General features: G+C 43.0%; 1 protein-coding gene across 4 annotated transcripts in view; it reads right to left on the bottom strand.

Moving 5' to 3' along the window:
• Positions 1-23751, bottom strand: part of ZBTB40 (zinc finger and BTB domain containing 40) — an 80707-nt gene that overhangs the window by 13803 nt on the left and 43153 nt on the right. For all 4 annotated transcript variants that reach the window (XM_021937122.2, XM_021937108.2, XM_021937114.2 and 1 more), the window contains 9 exons: positions 15382-15574; positions 14625-14767; positions 10143-10335; positions 8256-8392; positions 7657-7858; positions 7157-7290; positions 5047-5215; positions 4270-4728; positions 3304-3510 (listed from right to left, as the gene is read on the bottom strand). In XM_021937122.2, coding sequence (XP_021792814.1) covers positions 3304-3510; positions 4270-4728; positions 5047-5215; positions 7157-7290; positions 7657-7858; positions 8256-8392; positions 10143-10335; positions 14625-14767; positions 15382-15574 — 1837 coding nt within the window. The remainder of the gene's footprint in view (positions 1-3303; positions 3511-4269; positions 4729-5046; positions 5216-7156; positions 7291-7656; positions 7859-8255; positions 8393-10142; positions 10336-14624; positions 14768-15381; positions 15575-23751) is intronic.

The raw sequence follows: 23751 nt of genomic DNA, 5'->3' as shown, positions 1-23751 counted from the left end.
TGCCTCATACACCATCTGTAATGGATGCCTCCTGTAGTATAGCTCTAGCTTGCATCTTTCCCCAGAACTCCAGATCCATATGTCCAACTCCCCACTGCTCTGCTCTCCACCTGGATGTCTAGTAGGTATCTCCAATGCATCACATAGGCCACTATTTGTGGTAATTTGTTACAGCAGCAGGATAAACTAACACACTTCACAGAAAAACCAAAAGTCCTCATCTGTTTTGGGAACCTAAAACAGAGCTCCCAATGCTCTATCCCCACCCTCCCCACAGCCACCACCCACATACTCCCCCATCTCAGTCAATGGCAGCATCACTCAGTTGCTCATGGCAAAGCCCCAAAGCCTTCAGTTCCTTTACTTCCTTTCTTTCCTTCACATCCCACATTCAATCCACCATGAGTCTTGTTACCTCCATTTTCAAAAATATATCCTAAAACTTGAACGTTCTTTACAACCGCCACTAACACAACTCTAGTTGAAAACTATATCATCTCTACACTGGACGGCTCTAATAGCTTTCTGTTTCCCTCTTGCCCTACTATAGCTTATTGTCTGGAGTGGCCAGGATTAACTTCTGAAAATGTAAATTAGATCCTACCACTCATTCTCTGCTCACAATCCTTCTATGGCTTCATGTGGTAAGTGGGATAATGGGCCCCGAAGATGTTCATGTCCTAATTCCTGAAACCTGTGTGTATGTTACCATACATGGCAAAAGGACTTTGTGAATGTGACTGGATTAAGGATCTTGTGAAGGGGGGTTGTCTTGGATTATCCAGGTGGGCCCAATGTAATCGCAGGGGTCCTCATAAGAGGGAGGAAGAGGAGCAGAAAAGGAGGCATGGCGATGGAGGCAGAGGTTGGGGTGATGTGGCCAAGAGCCAAGGAATGCGGGCAACCTCTAGGGGCTGGAAAGGCAAGGAATGAGATCTCCCCTAGAGCCTCCAGGAGGAACTCTGCTGAAAGCTTGAATTTAGCCTCACGAGATCCATCCTGGATTGCTATCTTCCAGAATGGTAAAAGAACATATTTGGGTTGTTTTAGGCCAGTATTTGTGGTAATTTGTTACAACAGCAGGATAAACTCACACACTTCACATAAAAACCGAAAGTCCTCACCCTGGCTTGTAAGACCCTCCAAGGTCCAGCCTTTGCTAGCATCTCTGGCCTTATTGCTTAATGCTCTTCCTCGTTGACTCTGCTTTAGACCCTTCTAGCTCTCTCTGGTCTGTCGTGCGGGTAAAGCTCATTTCCACTGGGGAGGTGCTCTGCACTTGGGATGCTCTCCTTCTAGGTCTTCCACTGGCTCCATTTCTCACTTTGTTTAGGTTTCTCCACAAATGCCATCTCGCAGAGGCCTTCTCTGATGATACAAATAGTGTTCCCCAAGCCCTGTCCCCTCACTGTGTACCCTGCTTTATGCTTCTTCATAGCAATAACTGCTATCTAAATTTATACTATATATTTACTTGTTTATTGTCAGTTTTACCGAGTGGGATGTAAGTCCCATGACAGGGGTGCGTATATTTACAATACCCCATGCCTGAAAGAGTACTTACGAAATTCATTCACTCAGCAAATACCGGTTGAGGGCCTACTTTTGCCAAGTACTAGTCTAAGTCCCATGGATGCAGCAGTGGGAAAAGAAAAACTAACAGCTTGCCCCTCATGACTCTTGCATTCTAAAGTAAATTACTAAAGTAGATACTATATCATATGAGAAGCACTATGGGAGAAAAATACTGCATGGAAACCAGGGGTGGGCTGCTGAGACCTTACAGAGGGTGGCCAGGAAGGGACTCACCGAGAAGCTAAGTGTGAGTAAGGTCTCAAAGGAGGTGATGAAGAAAAGCATGAGGTGTCTGACGGGAAGTGTTCCCAGCAAAAGGAAGGGTAAGAATAAAGGTCCTGGAGCAGGTGCCTGCAGGCCTGAAGGCTGGCCAGAAAGCTAAAATGTACAGGCCTAAGAGATGAAGTCAGAGAGGAGTCAGGAACCTTAATCACAGAGGGCCTGAGAGGCTATCTCAAGGACTCTGCATTTCACAACTGACTGGGACAAAAAGCCATTGAAGAGTTTGGAGCAGAGAAGGGACCTGATAGAGTTTATTTATTTTTTAAGTATCAAGAGAAATGGTGAGAGCAAGACCAGCTTTGAGGCTACTGTGACAGTCCAGGTCAAACAATGGTTGCATTATAATTTACACGTAAGTGCTCTAAACAACACGTAGACTCCTCCAAGAAGCCTTCCCTGACAATGCACCTCCTCCTCCCCTCCAACTGGACTAGAGACCCCTTCTCCATCCTTCCTCATCATGCTGGTGTTATTCCGCATCATACAGCTGAGAATCTGCATTGTAACGGGCACCACACTCCCCTCCCCCTGCCCCCTTCAGGCCACAAGCTACGGGCACACAGGAACCCCAGCTCAGCTACTCGGCATCTGCCACTGCCTGATCCACAGTAGGTGCTCAGTCAGGGTCCTTCTCATGCTTGAATTTGACCTCAAAGCTAAAAGAATTTTATGTAAATTCTCTCTAACTTTTAATGGCAAAAACCGCAATGACTTTTCCACAAACCTAATACAAAGTCATAGGAGGTTAGCCAGCCTCTTTCAGAAGCTCTCCCAGTAAGCAGTTTACATGTCTATGCACAGAACTATTCCCAGTCGTCTGTTTGCCTAGAGGTTGTGCATTGTTATTTTATTTTATTTTATTTATTTATTTATTTTTTGAGATGGAGTCTCGCTCTGTCACCAGGCTGGAGTGCAGTAGTGCAATCTTGGCTCACTGCAAGCTCCGCCTCCCAGGTTCACGCCATTCTCCTGCCTCAGCCTCCTGAGTAGCTGGGACTACAGGTGCCCACCACCACGCCTGGCTAATTTTTTGTATTTTTTAGTAGAAATGGGGTTTCACTGTGTTAGCTAGGATGGTCTCGATCTTCTGACCTCGTGATCTGCCCGCCTTGGCCTTATTTTTTTTGATACTTAACTTTCGTGGGTACACAGTAGGTGTATATATTCATGAGGTACATGCGATGTTGTGATACAGGCAAGCAATATGAAATAACTGCATCATGGAGAATGCGAGATCCATCCCCTCCAGCATTTACCCTCTGTGTAATACATAATCCAAATCACATTCTTTACTTAAAATGTACAATTAAGCTATTATTGACTATAGTCACCCTGTTGTGCTATCAAATTGTTTTGTTTTTGAGATCTATATCACACCTAATCCAAATGGGGTTTAGGCAGTTTATAGTGAAGTCTGCAGGAGAAATGAACTGCGCCCCGCCTTACCTTCCGAGTGCTTCTTCTTGGTGTGATAGGCCAGGGCGGAGGCCTGGGTGAAGGTCATGAGGCAGTGCTTGCACATGAATGGGCGGTCCCCGGTGTGAAGGCGAAGGTGGTTCTTCAGGGTGGAATTGGCTGCAAACTTCGCCCCACACTCTTCACAGGAGAAAGGCTTCTCATCGAAGTGCTCTGTCAGCTTGTGGTACTGCATGCCTAGGGAAGCCACGCATACCAGAGACCAGAAGAGATGCTACTAATCAGTGTTAGGAATCTCGCACAGGATGCCAAGAGCACTGTCTCAGGCCAGGCCTCCGGAGGAAGCACAGCACGAAGTCCAGGGCACCAGGCCACGCTTGTGCCCCCTGCACACAGTCACGCTGCTCTCTGCCCACCAACTGGCATCCCCAAAGTCACCTGGCCTCATTCCTGGATGGAATCCCTTCTCTCTCTTAAATAGGACCCTGACACCCAGAACTAGGGAAACTCAACTTGCTTTTATATTTCACTAGGTTTATACAAATTCTAGGACAAGGGAAAACCATTCTGACTATACATCCCATGATTTCCATGACTCTTGTTTGTTACCAAGAAACAAGTGGCACATGGAAACATGAGCCAGGTATTAAGCAGCTGGTTATCACTGTAAACAGTAAGAGCTCCAAGTTATTGTGTGCTCACTCTATTACAGGCAGTGCACTGGTGTTTAGCTCTGTTACCTTAAGCCTTCATAACAATCCAACAAAGTAAGCGGCATCAGGGTGCTGCTTTAATAGATTTGGGGAAATCCAAGCTAAGGGGGCTGATTCCAAAGCCCATGCTCTTCTCAAAATATTACCCTGCATCTGTAGGAACCTGCTCTACTTTCTAAACCCACCCACAGCCCTCACTGCACACAACAAAGGGCAAGGCCTGAAATCCAAACTATAAAACCCACAGTTATCATCCTCTGTTCCTTTGCCTTCTTGAACTTACCTGAGGCATGGGCAAATTCTCTCCCACAGAGGTCACATGTCACTGGAAGCCTCTTCTTCTTCTTCTTGGGTGCGTCGGGCTCTGCACCTGCACCATGGGCCTCCAGCTGATGTTTGTCCAGCTCTTTCTTGGAATCCTTGGTCTCCCTGCACTCCTTACACTGCACCTGTTTGCTCTTCGCCACCCGGCAGCGCTTCATGTGCACCTTCAGGCGGCAGTAGAAATGGAAGCTTTTGTCGCAGGCCTTACAGACGAAGCTCTTCTTGGCAGGGTCTGGGGAGGCAGAAGCCTCTTTCTCTTGCCGTCCTGGCAAGGAACCAGTCTCTCCTTGATCGTTCTGTTCCCCAGGCTGGCTGTCTTCTTTGGCTGCCTTTTCATCTTCTTTGTTGTTGGCTTCGAGGTGAAATTTATTACTCACCCTCCACGTTTCCTTCTCTCCATCTTTCTTAGTAAGGACACCTGCATCAGACAGACAGCTCGTGGCTCTGCAAACTCTGTTTCTATTTTGCTTTATAACATTTCTAACACAAAGGAGACTACAGACTACTTGAGATCCTCAAAACACTCTGAAGTAATATCATTGTCCTCTTTACTTTCCAATAAACACAAAGAACATTTCCCCTCTATGTCTCACGACTTTTTTAGGTATTGAGAGCGTATAAAATGAATACGTAACTTAAGGTTGTGATAAACTCTGATATGAACTGCTGCCTCTTTCTTCAGGAAACAACCAGGGGTGCTGACAGGAACTCCCTTCCCACCCGGCCCGTTCCTTACCAAGGTACGCTAACTCCTGCATGACAGGCTGCAGGCCTGGAAAAGATTTGTGGACACTGCACAGGAGGTGGCATATTTCAATGGCCGAGACTGATTTTTCCACGGCTCCACTCAGCACTGCTCTCAGGGAAGCTTCAGGGCTGGCTGTCTCAGAGGAAATGCTCAGAATCTAAATGAATACCAGGAGACAAAGGTGTGGGGTTAATCTCAGCAGATTTTCTCCATGGTTTTCAACTTAAAAAAAAAAAAAAGCTAATCCCAGGAAGGCACTGCTCTATTTATAAGCAGTTTATACATCGCCTTGTGATAAATGTAGTGGACAGCTCTGTTTGCCAAAGAACAGGAAAACTAACAAAACAAAACAAAAAAAGAAGCATGTATCCAGATAAATGTGCAAATACAAAGAAGATATATGCAGGGAAGCATAAAGCATTTTCTATAAGAAATAGCTTATCGGAAACTAGGAGTCTCCCAAAGACCTTTTCTGGATTTTAATACTAAAAGCTTGAAAAGCTATAGGATTTGGTCATCGGTGTGTCTGTCTTGAAAATCAGAGTAAGTTTTCATCATATATAATTGTCTCAATGTCTGGAAGTAATTCTGCATGATCAGTGGCTTCATATTTTTAGATACTTAGATATACCCATTTAAACGTCATTTTCTTTCACAAAGAAACTCAGCGTTTTAAAGAAGGTTCAAATAGAAGCTTTAAAGAGGCCAAGAATATTATTTCAAAGCCGTCGTCCTCTTTCAGAATGTTAGAGCTATCAGCAGAAAGAGTCGGTACACTGAGAAAATAAAGCTAAACCATCCACAGATGGCCAAATGGAATTTTCATTTTGGAAGATATTTTATTTCTGCTCTTTTCAAGTCTATCTAAATAAACCTGATGTCCCTGGAGGCAGGCATGAGACTAATTAGTGAGGCTAAAACTGATCAACTGCAGAAACCCCATTTCTGAAGTTGTGGCATGCTGGAGAGAGTCTAACAGATGAATCTTTCCTCTGAAGCCCCACAGAAATGTGTGCCATCTTCTTCCCAGCTGAGTCAGACCAACATGTGGCTGTCACCTGCACGGAGAGAGTCAGAAACCTGCCCTTCTGCACACCTTCCACACCTACGGAATCAACAGGGCACTACATTTGAATCTGTAGTTTAACGTCATGTTCCTTTCTTGTTCTTCCCCACTCAAGATGCACATGATTCTGGGCTGGACACCCATGAGTTCCCCCAGTCCCCACCTGGTATTCCTGGGATGCTGGCCACATTGTGTGAGGCCTTACAGAAAATGAGCTGGCATTTTTTGCTACCCCATATGGGCAAAAGCTTTGTTCTATCTATGTTTATCTTGGCTCTTTATAGAAGCCAGAATAAAACATGTAATAAGACCAGTTTTACTTTCCTTCATCTGAGAGAAGCTGCTTCTTAGAACAGGTAAGAGAATAGTATCATGGCTCCAGGGGATACCAGGTTTAGACAAATGGAATAAATTGGTTTGAGTCATAGGAACCCGGGTTCAAATCCTGACATCATCTCCTCCCTGCTGGAGCATTTTAGACAGGTAACTAACCCTTGGGGCCTGAGAACCCTTGTCTATAAAATGTGGTAACATCACCTGCCATGTAGAGCTGGAAGGATTAAAAGAGCAAACGTGTTAGGAAGCATTAGCCTAGCACGGGGTACAGATATTGGTTCCAGCCAGGCATGGTGGCTCACGCCTGTAATCCTAGCACTTTGGGGAAGCTGAAGTGGATGAATTACTTGAGGCCAGGAGTTCCAGACCAGCCTGGCCAACATGGCGAAACCTTGTCTCCACTAAAAATACAAAAAATTAGCAGGACATGGTGGTGCACACCTGTAATCTCAGCTACTTGGGAGGCTGAGGCAGGAGAATTGCTTGAACCCGGAAGGCAGAGGTTGCCATGAGCCAAGATCGTGCCACTGCACTGCAGCCTGGGTGACAGAGCGAGACTCTGTCTCAAAAGCGAAAAAGAAAAAAAAAAGAAGGAAAACAACCCAACCAGATATTGGTTCCTCCCTGAGGAATGAAGACAGTCCCAGGCAACAACTGTAAAACTCTCCAGCATTTTGCTTTTTATTCCCACCACACCTCTTTCACAGTCTCTGCCAGGTGCTCCTCCTCCGAGGTAAAGAGCTTGCACTCAGTCTTCTGTTGGATGGCCTCCAAGATCAAGTGGTTATGCTTCAGGATTGTTTCTAAAGTGGCACGTTCTGGGGTGGTCACTGAAAAAAAGGGGGATCAAAAACTCATTAGTCAAACAGTGAGCACCGTTTTTTCCTTCACCCTTCCTCCACTCAATTCTTCATAATGAAAACACATTTCCCCTATCTCCTGTCTGAGGCTGGCAGCGGGGAAAATGGCAAACGCACTGTAATCAGAGTATAATAAAGAATGTAAGTTTAAGATAATTACTGCATCTATTTTTTAAAAGGTTTACAAACTCTTGTGTCCTTGAACGAAAATGCCAGTCCTTACTTCTAATAGTAGGGATGTGGGTGACTACTCTAAGAGAGCTCTTCCTATTTTCTAGGAAGCCTGACAGCCATCTCTAGTGGGGGCAAAACCCCTCCAGAGGTCAGGTAACTTACCTGCCCGGAAGAAAGCGTCGGCACCAGGCTCCCTTTGTATTTCCTCCATGAGCAGGTCCAATGGGCAGGTCTTTGTCTCCTGAACCACCAGCAGCAGTTGCCAAACGGCTGTGGCAGAGAGAGTCTGCTTTTCTAGAACTGCTGATATCAGGGAATTGAAACCACCTGAACCAGAGTCACGTTTCACAAGCTTCTCCATGACCTTCAAGATGTAACACAAATGCTCACGTAAGAGGCTCTCCAGCCACTGGCCCAGCTGCAGAGCTGCAAGTCTAGGTATTGGGTTACAGTGAACATGTTTGGGGAAGGAGTTTTTCAACATCCTCACCTCTCTCAATCTGAGAGATTTCTTATACATGTCAAGGTTCTTCATTTGTCCTTTTGAATGCCTTTCCTTATTACCACAGAAATTAGAACTATTCTATTTGTTACTCCACCTTAGAAACTGAGTTACCTTCTATTTCTCCTCCACTTAGCAATTCTCAACATGGCTACATATGTAATATTTACAGAAAATATAAATGTATGTGTGGGTGTTCATATTTTTTCCTTCTTTCTCATTTTACCCTCCCCTCCCTCTGTTTCTCTCCCTCTCTTACCTCTCTTTCTCCAGGGGCTAAACTTGTCATGTGTGAGATCATCTTTAATAAAATCTGGTTGTCTGTGAAAATCTCAGAGAGGTTTTCGTGATAGCGTCTCAATAGCTCAGTCCCATAATCATCAGGGCTTGGTTGGACTGTAAGGATATTAGCAAAACAATAATGTTTGATGCAACAAAACCTTCTACAGAAGACTCCAGGATACTACCAATGAGAGAGGAAGACAGCAATCAGCACAACAGCTCAGTGTCCTCTACAGAGCCCTGGCTTGGGGCCTCATATGTTCAGAGCTCCTCTGCCTACCCTTAATCGCTTGGTGCTTCAGGGTCATAAAGCCATTAACACTTTGAAAGTCAGTGCCTGGTGGTAGGAGCTAGCAATTGCTCACCAGGGGGGTAATTAGAAGGCTGTACTTGTAAGAGACTCAGATGCGCAGATTCAACGGGGGTGCTTGTCAAGCCTGAGGTAGAGGATCCGTGTGGCGATCCTAAAGATAAGCACGAATCAAGGCTGTGTGTGTGAAGCTGACCCGTGGTTTTTCTACTTAGGTGCCCTTTGGGCCAATTTGTTAGGTTCTCTAAGAGGTCATATTTACTTGAAAGTTAAGAAACATTGAAACGATCAGGCATTTCTCTTAGCTTTGCAGATATTTAAAAATGTACTCTCTTCTTTAGCTCAGTAACTCCACTTCTGGAAATCCAACCTTAAGAAATTATCTGAAGGTCTTTGTCTATGTACAAAGGCAACTGTCAAAGCATAATCTGTGCTGATGATGACAGTGAACATAACAACTAATATTTACTGAGTGCCCATGTGCCGGGCACTGTGCTAAATGTTTAACATGTATTATACTAGTCACACAAAAACGAATGTGATAGGTACCACTCTTACCCCATTTTACACAGCAAATGAGATTCAGAAAGGTTAAGTCACTTGCTCAGGGTATTACAGCCACAGAATGGTGAGGTGAGGCTGCAGTCCCAGGTAGTCCTGACACTAACGCCTACAGTCCTAACCATTACGCTACATGTGCTCTGAAATAAGGGCATGAATAATACACCATACACGTCCTTATGATGGAAAACTACACAGCCTTCAACAGCTAGGATTGTGGGGAGTTTTTCTGAACTGTGGAAAAGAATACTGCTGTAATGTTACATGGGGGAACCATAAAATTATACAATATGATAGTATCTTAATATTATAAAAATGATAGATAAAATATGTCAAGGTGTTAATATAGGCATGCTTGAGTGGTAGAATTTTAAATGGTTTTCTACCTTATATTTGGAATTGTCCAAGTTTGTATAAATACATACTACTTTTATAGGCTAGGGACAAATATCCTTTTTCTGAAAACCATCTGAGTCCTAAATGCTCTGGGACAGGGAAGAGTTGGCTTAAATTGGATTGTCTTTCTAAGGCATAGGATATGGACTCATTTCCCCAAGCTGAACAGACACCAGAGTAGTGAGTTCTGGGGACTGCTGGAAGCAGACAGCACTCGAGCAGAAAAGGGGCGATCGAGATTCGAGGCTTTGCTGCTCCTATTTGTGAATATGGTTGACAGCGTGCTGAGCCTTATGAGCACATTTGCTCCTGTGGCTCTCACAGGTGATCCTGGACAGCCCTGGGAAAGCCACATGTTAATAAGTCCTGAGCCACAGGAACACCATGAGGGAGCTTAACCGAGAAGAGTCACTCTCAGATTTCAGATCTTAACTCCAGAGAGATCGAGAATTACTGATGTATGACAGCTAGTTTCTATACTGCAATGACATTTCTTAACATTATCTTATCTCCCCAGCATGGAGCCAAAAGGGTGTTTCAAGCTATAATTTTCTGGAAGAGTTGTTCCAGTCCAGAGAGTCAACAATTAACTAATACCTGTGGCGCCTGGCAAAGTGGCTAATTTCTGCAACTTCTCTAGCAGAAGGCCCAGGTTTGGGAAAGTCATCTTCACAGCCTGGAGGAGTTTTACCAAACTCTCAGCAGTCAGGGTCTTCTCTTCAGTCATTCTGTGCAACAAATTTTCTATTGTCTCCTTGGGTGTTCTGCCCTCACAGCAATTCAGAATCACCTGCAGTGCCAAGCAATCAACCAGACACCGGTTACTGGCAATTCAACATTTATCTGACACACCACTGGAAAACCTAGCAAGACAGCATCACAAGATGCCCGATCTCCAAGTCCTCCTCTGTTGGTCTCCAGCATTATTTTTTTTTCCATAGTTTCTTCCTTATTTTGTTTCAATAAAAATCTAGGCCGGGCGCGGTGGCTCAAGCCTGTAATCCCAGCACTTTGGGAGGCCGAGACGGGCGGATCACGAGGTCAGGAGATCGAGACCATCCTGGCTAACCCGGTGAAACCCCATCTCTACTAAAAAATACAAAAAACTAGCTGGGCGAGGTGGCGGGCGCCTGTAATCCCAGCTACTCGGGAGGCTGAGGCAGGAGAATGGCATAAACCCGGGAGGCAGAGCTTGCAGTGAGCTGAGATCCGGCCACTGCATTCCAGCCTGGGCGACAGAGCAAGACTCCGTCTCAAAAAAAAAAAAAATCTAAAATATTTTCCAAACAAGTAACTGTGAAAATCTTCCTTTCTCAATTGCAGGTCTGTGTATATGCTCTGCCTCCAACAGCTTGCATTTTGTGGAAACATTCCTAAACTAGGTCTACATGATACAGCAAGTAACCTGCCTCTAACCTGGTTCTTTAGATGTGGCTTGTTTGGACACTAAGATTGAGAAACACAGATTGACAATTAACATGGTTTAATGTTTTTTGGTCTTTTTTCAGTAAAGTTCATAATATTAGTATAGGTTATAATTTCATAGGTTGTAATTCCATTGTTTTACTTTACTTGCATAGTAATCTGAATACTCAGATAATCTGTACATTAGTCTGTGGACTCCAAAATATTAGATTTAAAGTGCCTTTCTGGATTATTTTTCTTGTGGATTCCTCATTATCCATTCCTCTCATTCTCAAGAGCCACATACATCAGCTCCAGTCATAATTCAGCAATTCCACTCCTTTGTCCTTCCTTGGTGTGCTAGAGGATTTTGAGTCAAAAGGGCACAGAACTCTAGCAAAAGGATGAAAATAAAACACGTGACAGATATTTTACAGATATTTTTATATTACAATAGAACTATTTCTTAATGGACTACGGCATAATATGCATAGCTTAGCTCTTATGGAACTGATAAAGCAGGGGATTATTTCAATACATGTAATCTACAGATTCACAGGGACTGAATTTTGAGCTTTCCTTTGGGAAAATGTCAGCTCCTAGTCATGGTAGTATGCCAGAGGCTGCCATTATCAAATTAACTTCCATTTTAAAATAATGAATTTAGCTTTAAAACCAAATTGGTTTTATATATATGAAAGGAATATATACATAATAAATCAAGCTGTCATATTCTTTGTCAGTGCAGAATATAGTCATTCTCTTTCAGGTCTAATATATAGATTTCTACTAAATAAATCATAATTTAAAAATTAAGAGCTTGTATCTAAACACCATACTGATTTCAGAGCTAAATCTTGGTTCCTAAGCAATAATCTGATACATAAAGAGGCAGCCAGACACCAGTAAGAGTAAGCACAGGCTTTAAATCCAGACAGACCTAGTTCAAATTGCAGTTCTAATATTTATTGCCTGTGTGACCTTGGGCAAGTTATTTAATTCTTCAAGCCTTATTTTCCTCACTTGAAAAAGAAGATAATACCAACTCTTGCACAGTTGTTACTGTAAAATGAAGGTGCTGTTTGTATGGCTTTGCCTAACTCCTAGGACATATGTGATCTTTAAGAAATGACTATGTTATTGATACGATTAGGAAGAAGTACTCATAGGGGTTAAGAGAGTATGTTTTGATTAGAAGTCTAGTTCTTATTACCAGCCCCAAACAGCTGTGTCTTTGGGTGAGCTGCTTCACCTCCCTGTGTTCTGTTTCTTCATCTTTAAAATAAGGGTAATATCCATGATGTCATAAAGTTGCTATGAGGGCAAAACTCAGTAATGTTTAAAAAGTCCTCAGCACATTGCCTGGCACACAATAAGCAATAAATAAATGACAGCTATAGTAATTACCTTTTTTTTTCTGTTTCCAGTCCTTATGTAAATATGTTCCTGGTTACTGCTTCTTACAAAACCCAACATATTTATAAAGGCCATGGCATCCATTATTAGCATGGTTTCTAACCAGAAAAAAAGTTGGAAAAGGCCTGGGTACACATTCCACACGATGTCAAAATACTGTGGCTATTCAATCAACATTCACCTCTCCACTCCCACTTTATAGTATGCTTCAGCTTTCATGAGAAGGAATCACTTAACGAAGGTCTGGTGGAACCCCAATCTTAAGAAGTGTTTTTGTGATTTATAACTAATTTAAGCACTTCTGCTTCAGCTTTCTCTTTCAAGTAAACTGAAAGTGACAGAAGAAAATGACAGTGTGGTCTATCTTGCTGCAGAGAATGAGGCTGAGTTTGGACTCTATCTATAAATGCTGTTTTACCAAGATAATGAAACAGTTCAAAGGACACATTCAATCTAGCTAATAAGAAAAAGGTTTGAATGAGTAATCCAATGAAATCGCTAAAGAGGGAATCAGGAACTTCTAGAGCTATAAGCAACTTACTTAAATTGAGTGTCTGAAATCACACTTAATTGAAAGACTAAGGAGAAAAGATAGAAGTTTAATCTTTGTATATTTTATTTCTCTAAGAAGTTCAAAGGACTTAAAATTTTAAAAACAAATCACAAAATGTAATTCTGAGATTAAAGGTTGTTCCCTTTGTGTGTGTGTGTGTGTGTGTGTGTGCATGCACACATGTGCAACATAAGATCACTGAGAAAAATAAAATTGAGGATCTAGTCGTCACTGTAAATTCAGGGCTTAGCCATTATACCAGTGGCTTCTAAACGTTTTCTCTCCTGAACACTTAAGTCACTTCCCACAGTTTTAGGAATTGATGCCACAAAAGTACTCTATCCCTATTCCTTCTTCCCAGATATAAAAGTATTTTTAGCACAAAGTTGAAATCAATAACACCAACAAACATAGTTATCTAGTTGCCTTGAGAAGTCATGCCAGCAGTTTTATGAGGATTTTAGTAGCTAGCTGGTGGGAGAGTAAATTGGTACAACCTTCCTGAAGGGCAATTTGGCAATATGTATCAAACACTTGAAAATTTTTATACTCTCGATTCCAAAATTCCACTTCTTAGAGAGTATAGTAAGGGAATAATTTCAGAGGTATGGAAAGATTTATGTGCAAGAATGTTTTTCACAACATCACTTATAATAGCAAAAAAAAAAAAAAAAAAAAGGACACTAATGCCCAATGATAAAGAATTAATGAATTATGGAATGTCCATTAGATAGGCTACAAAATCCATATTATAGGCATAGACATGTATTAAGATATTAAGTAAAAAGTCAAGTTAGAAAACCATATGTTCTGTATAACGCCATCCTGGGATGACTCAAATAAGAAAGAGGGGAACACGGCCGGATGCGGTGGCTCACGGCTATAATCCCAGCACTTTGGGAGGCCGAGGCGGGCGGATCACGAGGTCAAGAGATTGAGACCATCCTAGCTAACACGGTGAAACCCCGTCTCTACTAAAAATACAAAAAAATAGCTGGGCGTTGTGGTGGGCAGCCTGTAGTCCCAGTTACTTGGGAGGCTGAGGCAGGAGAATGGTGTGAACCCGGGAGGCGGAGCTTGCAGTGAGCCAAGATCGTGCCACCGCACTCCAGCCTGGGAGACAGAGCGAGACTCCGCCTCAGAAAAAAAAAAAAAAAGAGGGGAACACATGCTTCAGCAGTTAGCAGTGTCATCGCTGAGTGGTGAAATGTGAATTTTTTCTTTTTGATTGCTTTCCCCATTTTCTACATATTCCAAATCTACAGTACATTTCTATAAAGAGGAAAGGTGTCATAATAATTACAAAATTTCCTTAACATTTTAACTCGATACAGTTTACAGTAAAAATTGATAGAGTCAGAGCAAGAATAGCATATATCCATCTGTCCATCTGTCCGTCCAACCATCCATCCATCCATCTGTCCACCTGTCCACCTGTCCATCCATCCACCCACCCATCCATCCATCCATCCATCCATCCACCCACCCACCCACCTATCCATTTTCCTTATGGCTCCATGTGCAAGGCCTTCAGCAAGCTACTGTGAGGAAAGCGACAGGATACGAAACAAGCACCTCAACTTCAAGGTGCTTACTATGCAGTATGTATTAAAATACTGCAAGTATAAAATGCTATGTGCCACAAAAGAATTTTTTTAAGTGCTATATGAATTCAGGAGGAGGGAGGAGACACTTGACACAGTTACCCTTTTTTCAGTGCCAGTCAGGAATTCCTCCTTGGCTGTTTCCAGGAACTCCATAATAGGTCTCAGCTGTGTTACACACTGTATCAGGTCCTCTTTGTGTTCTAGTAACAGAACAGACAAGGTCTTTCCCTCCTCTGTGCTCCCTGGGGGAGAAAGAGTTAGAAACACACAAGAGAAGCTAGTCAATTTGAAGAAAATGACAGCATGGTTTGTCAAGAGAGATCTAACAGAATAGTAAAGTGATTTTCAGCTTATTCTGAGCACCTGAATGCAGATTCTCTTTTACAGAGGAAAATACTTTATTATTCTGTTTAAACTCTATGAAAGGAAAAATGTTTCATTTATCTGTCGAAACACAAAGCTGCAGAGCCAGCCAGAGGTTAACTTCTGGTTGGCAAGGCCACTGCTTTGTACCTAACCCAAATGAGAGAAGCTTCAGCCTTAAAGTGCTGTCAGCGAACCAGTCCACCCTGGGTACTCAAGTCATTGATTTGAATGTGTGGCTTTTTGAAGGGCAGGAGAACATTGATGATATTCTCCAACTTCAAGGTGTCAGACTAGTTAACTGTGGGATAGAAATGGAGACTCAAATTTAGTTGGTGTATATTTAACATGCAGCTTCTGGAATTTACATGTGAAACTTATGTGAAAACCACTTAATAACTAAGCCACCAAAGAAACGCATCACTGGAACAAACTTTATAGCATCATCCCAAAATAAAACCCTGCCATTCCAATCCATAGGATCTTCTCCTACCTTTTGGCTGCACTGTGTCTACATCTTCTGGCTTCCTGTCTAACAGTGCTGTTTTTACTGCAGGATTAGAATCTTGGTACAGCCTCAACAGGGACACAACAGTCTGAACATCCAGGCTCCCCTCTCTTACTTTACCCAGGATTCTCTGGAATGCTGAATGTCCTCCTTCACCCTCGAGACACTTCACTACAGTCTATGGAACAAAAGTACCCAGAAAGATAGATTAGTGAACCACAAGAACCATCCACTCCCTGCATTTGGCAAACAAGGCCCTCAACAGTTTGATTCCTGCCAGCTTCTCCTGTAGCTCCTCATCCACTGCACTTTCTTCCCCAGTGGCAGTTCCAACAAGACCCGCGATCCCATGCTCCTACCCCTGTCTTCTGGAGGACTCCAATTCCACGACTCCATGCTCGAACCTTGCTCAGGGGTTACCTCTGCTGGGAGGCCTTTCCTGGCCACAGGCCCTACCTCCTCTTCACTGCTTTTTAATTTGACATTTGTCATACTATATTATAATTATTACATTTTTTCTCCTACTAGACTTCTTGAAGACACGAATTATGCTGTTCTGTATCCTCTGTATCTTCAGCAAATAGCACAGCCTGGCACACAGTAGGGGCTCAGTGAATTTTTAATAAACTTAATGCACTTCTTACCTAATTATACCTTTCTGAATCTGGCATTTTAAGTATTTCATGGGCAAGGATGTCTGAATTTAAATCTAATGAACTGTCATTTTATTATTTGAGAATGCAATTAAAATCTCACAATTTAGGAAAAAAGAATACCTTAAATCATTTACATTATAAATGACAGACTATTTAAAAAGACATGAGGCTTATTAATTTTAGATATAGTCGGTAACAATTAAGGCTAACAATGTGTTGGCTTGTAGTTGCCAGCTGTAAGAACATATGACTCACATGTTAATTACGCCGTGTGAATGACTGCTTTCAGCCTGAAGGGGCTTCACAGCTTCTTCCCCTAACCAACGTTTATATAACGGGCCTTGCCTCTGGCTTTGTGCCACTTGACCTTTCGGTGGCATTTGGCAGTGCCTCTGTATCACAATTCTCTTCTGATTTCAGCAGCACTGAAGTATGTGGGATAAGAACTTGCCTTCCTGACCACTCTTTTTCAGCCTTTCACACTGGTTCTTCTTCCAAATCCGTAACCATTAACAGCACCTAAGACTGGTCTCAATCTTTTATTTTTTTTCTCCTTTTATATGCTCCCTTTTGAAAAGCTCTCACATGTATCGCTTTAACTATCACCTTTATGCAAACCACTCTGAAAAGCAGCTCTAACCCTGCACTGTTTCAATCCAGAGCTGCCACATGGTTTCTGCTGAACACACCTTATCCTCCCTCCAGAGGTCTCAGGGGCGCATATAAAACCAAAGTCATCATCTTGACTCTTCTAGACCCTTCTAAGACATCAACAACCCCAGTGGCAAAATAAACAAAATTAGTATTCCTTTCTTTGGTCTGACAGAACATCTCTCATGCAAATACGAGGAAGGTCAATTGGAAGGTAGGATTCATATTTCTATTCTAGCAATAATTAATTTACTTGAAAAAAATCTGATAACCAAAACTGAATTTCGTGTGTACAGTCATATGTAGAGTCTTTATATTTCTACTTGACAAAGCTACCATCTACCTTTGATTTTTTTTAGTGTCAAGATTATAAAACAGAAAAATTTTCTCACCAGAGTCTTTAGAGAGCAAAAGGTTAGTTTTCTACATACACACAGTCTCCCCACTACACTAAAGGAGCTCACGAATACTGTACCAACACAGCAAAATTTAGCTAGACAGCTGTTATTACCAATTCTGGTAGTAAGTATATGTTTAAGATTTTTATTTAGAGAGATTTTATCTTTCTCCTCTCCTCCCAAGTAGAAATTATAAACGAGTTACACCTTGTGTTTCTTGGCTTTGCTTTAGCTTGCTTCCTAATCACAGGATGTCTGTATAAAAAAGCTACATTAAACTTTAAAAGTTTCCTGTGTTTTTCAGTCATCTCCAAAAGTACACAGAGAGAAAACACAGTTTAATAATCCACATCAACATATCATTAGCATAAGAAACTTCTGAGAACCTAAGGTAACTCATCTTGTATTTAAAAAATAATAAACAAGAAATGAAGATGTCAGTTGAATGCTTAATCCCCTTTGGCTAAATTAAATCAACTTTTCATGCTTTTGTTAGTTGGCTTGAAATCTCTTTAAAACGCCTTCTCACCGACAGCAGTAGGGACCCCAAGGCAGGCAGCATCTAAAATGGATCCTAATGATACCTGACTCTGGATATTCATGCTGTTGGATTGAACCTCATGACTTGCTTCTAAGAAGGAGAATATGGTAAAAGTTACAGGATGCTACTTTTGAGATCAGGCTAGTTTGACTTCCATCTTGCCTGTGCTTTCTCTCTCTGCCCTTGCTCTGTGAGATGCAAGCTGCCATGTTGTGAGCTGCCCTATGGAGACACCCAGGTGGCAAAGAACTGATGTCTCCAGCCAACAGTCAGGGAGTAAGCTTGGAAGTGGATCTTCTGAAGCCTGCCAACAGCCATGAGAGTGGGCCTAGAAAAAGATACTCCCTGGGCTGAGCCTTGAGATGCAGCCCTGGCTGACACCTTGACTGCAGCCTGCGAGTGGCTGAGCCAGAGGATTCAGATGAGCTGTACCTGGATTCCTCACCCACGGGAACTGTGGTAATAAATGTTTGTTGTTTGAAGCTGCTAGATTTTAGAGCAATTTGTGATACAGCACTGGATAACTAATACAGAGCCACTTGCTGCTAATACCCTCAGTAAATATGTTTCTTTCTTTTTATTTTCCCTTTCCTTCCTGCCTGCCTTTTGTGCATCTCAATTAATACAGCATACAGCTATCTCATTCTAGCCTAGGCCAGGCTTTTTTTTTTTCCACCTGAAACTCTCCGAATATCCCAAATCCACATCTCTCAGTATCCAATTTGTCTGGCATTATCATTTGAGCCAGTAGGGAAGAGAAGCTTTCATCAATGGTGGCATCTGATACGCTTCTCATTATCCTCTCTGCTGTCTCCCTCTTTGCAGAACTACTCAACAGTGAAATTAAAACATTTGTTCACTTCATTGCTCAACAGTGATGCTAGGGCGGCCATCTGGGAAGAGAAGCAGGGGTGGGCTGATGAAAGGGCCAGGAGAGGGCAGTTAGCTGCATGGACAGCCCTGCTCTCTCTGCTCTTTCTTTCAGAACCTACTGGGGACCTACACCCATGCCAGCACTACAGCAGTTACTCCATCAGCCCCCTAAAGCTGCCTAGGGCTCCACAGTGGAATAAGCAAGCAAGCCCTTTTCTGCAACAGTTTTTCTGCCTAAACAGAAGGGTATTAGGATATTAGGATAGGCAGGGGTTCGTCAATTACTATCATGTAACAGAACTCCAAAAGCTGACCAAAACAGAGTTCTGTTGAAAGGGCTAAGTTCTTTAACCATACATTTGGAACTAACTCTTAATTCTCAGGGGTAAAGGTACTTCAATAAATTCATGTTAATGCACGGTCACAGAAGTAATCTAAGTACTTTGCCTATGAGTGAAATGTAGGTAAATATATTTCAAGATGAGACCATTTCTTTTCCTCTATAAGTGAAAAACCATTTAATCTTTCCCTTAACTCAAGCCTTTTAACTGAGTTGACTTATTTACCCCAATTGTTTGCCTACTGCCTTCAGATCTGTTTGAGTTATACTATATTCTTGTTCACTCAGGCCTCTGTTGACTGCTGAGGGCTGGGTGATGGCAATAATGATAGAGACTATAATCGCTCCACATCATCCCGGACACCGTGCCATCTACCTTCCTCCTCCTCACACCAGGCCTGGGAGACGTTACTACTACTATTTTAGATGAACTTCAAGGAGGTTAAGTAACTTGCCTAAGGTCACAGGTCTAGTAAGGAGAGTAGCTGGCACCCCTTTCACCTAGTTCCACCTCCCGGATTTAAGCATAATCGAATCTATTTACACTGGATTCTATTAGACTTACCAGAATCAATACCGCTTTGAACACTGGGTAGTATGTAGACAATTTGTATCACTTTTCTTGGTCTCAATGAATAGACTGGTATATAGTAGGTGCTCAATAAATGTTTAATTAAATAAAATTCCCTTGCCATAAAACCATTAGCCCTTCTATCCATGGCTGCACATCTTAGGCTTAATCATTAACAGAAAGGAGATTTGGAAAAACAACAACTTATTTTCACCTTTCATAGACCTGTAAAATGAATCTCATTAACTCACTCTCAAGAGGGCTACCCAACCCTTCAGTGAACAGAGCCCTCCAAACACAGATCTGCACTTGACAAACCTCCACAGCAGCGACACGGCTGAAAACACCAGATTCACATAGGAGAAGAGACGTGTTTGCCTTTGAAATAAAGTTGAAGGAGAAAAAAATGCTACTAGGTCTTCAGCTTTGGGAGTCTTCTAGATTTCTAGGTGAAGAGTCGATCAAAAAGCACAGAAATCAATAGTAGAAAAAGCTATCTCCTTATTCTAGTTGAAGACCCACTTTACTGTATACACAATTAATTAAAAGCAGAGACATGGCTAGGAATAAAGAAGGAAGACAATTCCAGCCTTCATCTTTCTCCCATGCTGGATGCTTCCTGCCCTCGACCATCAGGCTCCAAGTTCTTCAGCATTTGGATTCTTGGACTCACACCGGTGGTTTGCCAAGGGCTCTCCGGCCTCTGGCAAAAGACTGAAGGCTGCACTGCCGGTTTCCCTACTTTTAAGGTTTTGGGACTTGGACTGATCCACCACTGGCTTCCTTGCTCCCCAAGGCGCAGACGGCCTATCGTGGGACTTTACCTTGTGACTGTGTGCCACCTACCACGGCTTTGGCCACTTTCTGTTGGATTGCACCTGAAGTTAGAGCAGCTGCTGCCATTTCTGTCACCATGAGGGCAAGCCTTTCCGAAAGTGGAGGCCACAGAGAGGAAGCATTGCTGAGATGGGGAGAAAGAACCCAGGTCCTGATGATGGTGTTGCCATACCTGTACCCAGCCATGGCCAGAGCTATCTCTCCTTTCACACTATGAAGTCACAGAAGCCAACAAGTTAACTTTGCATAAGCCAGTTTGGACCAGTAGATTGCACACAGAAGGCGCTCAAAGGAATCCTAGAAGCCCGGAGCTGGAAAGGGTCCCCAGTTCAGCTGGTCTGGTGCTCCCTGCGGTACGTGAATGTGTTTACAGCATCTCCCTACAACTCTCTCTGATATTCCTATGTCTACCCTAATTTAGTTGTTTTAGTAACAACGTGGTGCCTCCCAGGCAACGTGGTGTCCTGGATGAGAACGGGATCTCTGATGCCTCCATGCTTCTGAGCACCGCCTGGTCTGCAGGGACCATGGGTGGTGTCTGAATCCCCAGTGAAATTCCCTGAGCCTCACAGTCCCAGTGGGGCTTGTCTGTCACTGAAGTGCAAGCCACGCTCAATCCCTGGGGATGCTGAGTGCCATTAATGGACACGTGATGCCAGCTAAATAAAAACAATTTTCAACCTCCAGAAAGTATCCCAGCCACTCATAAAATCATCCACTGTGTCTCACTGTATGCAAGTCTTGTTAGCTCCACGCTGTTCTCAATCTGTAGCATCTCTGCTGCCTGCATGTCGGGAGGCAGACACATGTCAGAAAATACAGATAAGAGAACTGGAAAATGCCAGTGCCAGCGCCCTGTCCAACTCCTACCGTGCCTTTGTTTTTACCCACATGAAAACTGGCACAGAGAGGCAAAACAACTTGCCTAAAGCCACAGAGCAAATAAGTGGCAGTGTCAAAACTTGTTAATGCTAATGTCCAGAAGAGTTAAATAAATGATTTCTAAAACATTAAAAAAAAAAAAAAAAAAAAGGCTGGGCACGGTGGCTCACGCCCGTAATCCCAGCACTTTGGGAGGCTAAGGCGGGTGGATCACCTGAGGTCAGGAGTTCGTGACCAGCCTGAACAACATGGTGAAACCCTGTCTCTACTAAAAATACAAAAATTAGCCAGGCATGGTGGCGCGTGCCTGCAGTCCCAGCTACTCAGGAGGCTGAGGCAGGAGAATCACTTGAACCCGGGAGGGCGAGGCTGCAGTGAGCTGAGATTGCACCACTACACTCCAGCCTGGGCAACAGAGCAAGATTCAGTCTCAAAAACAAACAAACAAACAAACAAAAAACAAAAAACAAAAACCTAGCATAAAAACTGAAAAACAGTATGAGTCTGGCTCTAAATAAAAGTTTTACTCAGCTTAGCCAAAGGTCAGAAGTGACCTCTTAGGTCACTATCTGCTTTTCTCATGGGTAAGGGATATTACACTGATACAAAGACATGCAGAAGACATGTTCCCACTCCAGCACCCAAGAGATTGCTCTTTAATAAGCTTTGGCTTTGGTTTCTCACAATTCAAGTAGCCCAGCTTCTTCTCATGTTGCTGCAATCACCGCTCAGGGAATGGCTTTGCCACCTTTCATCATTGATCTCAGGAAATAAAACAATCGGGACACTAGTTCATGGCGTCCTCCCTAAACTCAATCCTGCCCAGGTGCACACCTCACAGCTGTGTTTCAGAAATGGAATGACACATCCAGGAGTAGACTATTTTTAATGTTAAGCTGTTCTCAAGTTATGATTAACCAAACAACGACCAATCACAGGACACCACTCAAAGCTCTTGGGGAGCTAAAAATGTACAAACAGAAAAACAAAATACCCCAAACCAACCGTAAAATTGTACGGAAATGTGAAACAATGTTGTTCTAAGTGAACAGCTCTTAAATGCGCTCATTGCTGAAGCCTTATGGTGAAATCTGTAATTTGGCGACTCTTGTGCATACTTCCCCCAAAATAACCACACATGTGGCAGGATTTCTCTGCTGTCAAGATACTCTTTAAGGACAGGGATCAAGTCTTATTGAAGTTTCTCTGCCTAGCAAGCGGCTCAGTCTGGCACATATCAGTTGCTCAGTAAACATCCGCTAAATCAAAGGGTAAGCAAATGAGGAAAATGGGTATTCGGTGGCCTCTCATGCCACTGAAAGGTGCCAGCACAGACATTATGACATCTGCCATCACACACTAAGAGTTTTGCAAGCCATTCACTTCTCCAGCTATGCTTCTCAAAATGTAGTCTACAGGTTCCAAAACAGCAACCCATGGGGAGCCTGTTAAAGATGTAGATTCCCAAGTTCTACCACAACCTAAGAATCAGACACTATGGAAATGAGTTCTGGAGGTGCTTTGTAACAAGCACCTCAGATGATTTTTCTATACATTGCTAGAGACTGATTGCTTCATTCTAGATACTACCCCTGCAGTACAGGAAGCTACTTCCTCTAGAGACTGTTCTAGAAAGTGGTTGCTTCAGACCAGACACTGCCCTTGAAGTTTAAGAAGCTACTTCCAAGTGGATGGTGGTATCTATCTGAAAGCATGCCTTACAAATTAAGCTTAAAGTAACAGCAAACCGGCCGGGCGCGGTGGCTCAAGCCTGTAATCCCAGCACTTTGGGAGGCCGAGATGGGCGGATCACGAGGTCAGGAGATCGAGACCATCCTGGCTAACACGGTGAAACCCCATCTCTACAAAAATACAAAAAACTAGCCGGGCGAGGTGGCGGCGCCTGTAGTCCCAGCTACTTGGGAGGCTGAGGCAGGAGAATGGCGGAAACCCGGGAGGCAGAGCTTGCAGTGAGCTGAGATCGCGCCACTGCACTCCAGCCTGGGTGACAGAGCGAGACTCCGTCTCAAAAGAAAAAAAGTAACAGCAAACCATCTCATGTGTCAGAGTAAATGGCCATGGCACCAGGATATTATAAGGCATTCAGTGAAAAGGGGGTTTCAAGGTCTATTAGGTCTAAAATACTGAGTTAATGTATAAACAAACAATAGCAGTTGTTCCCTACTGATCTCCTACCGAGTGTCTGGCATTTTACTACGAATTTTATTTAAATAATCATAATTCACAATGACCCCATGATGTAGGTGATAGTATCCCCATTTTACAAACAAGGACACTGAGGCTTATAAAGATGAAGCTGCCTAAAGTCACAATGCTAGTAAATAGTAGAGCTGGATAAATGAATTGTATATCCACACAATGCACATGACTCAGCAATAAGAAGGAATGAACACACAACAGTAGGGGCGTATCTCTGTAGAGTTCACAGAAAAAGAAAAAAGGAGAAAAAAAAAACAAAACCATGGCTGAATCTCAAGATACTTACGCTGAATGAAAGCCAGACAAAAAATACATACCATATGATTCCATTTATACAATACTCTAGAAAATACAAACTTATGTACAGTGACCGAAAGCAGACCAGC

Source organism: Papio anubis, chromosome 1 (genome assembly GCF_008728515.1).
Source record: "Papio anubis isolate 15944 chromosome 1, Panubis1.0, whole genome shotgun sequence".
NCBI lineage: Eukaryota > Metazoa > Chordata > Mammalia > Primates > Cercopithecidae > Papio > Papio anubis.
This window is presented reverse-complemented; position numbering and strand designations above follow the sequence as displayed.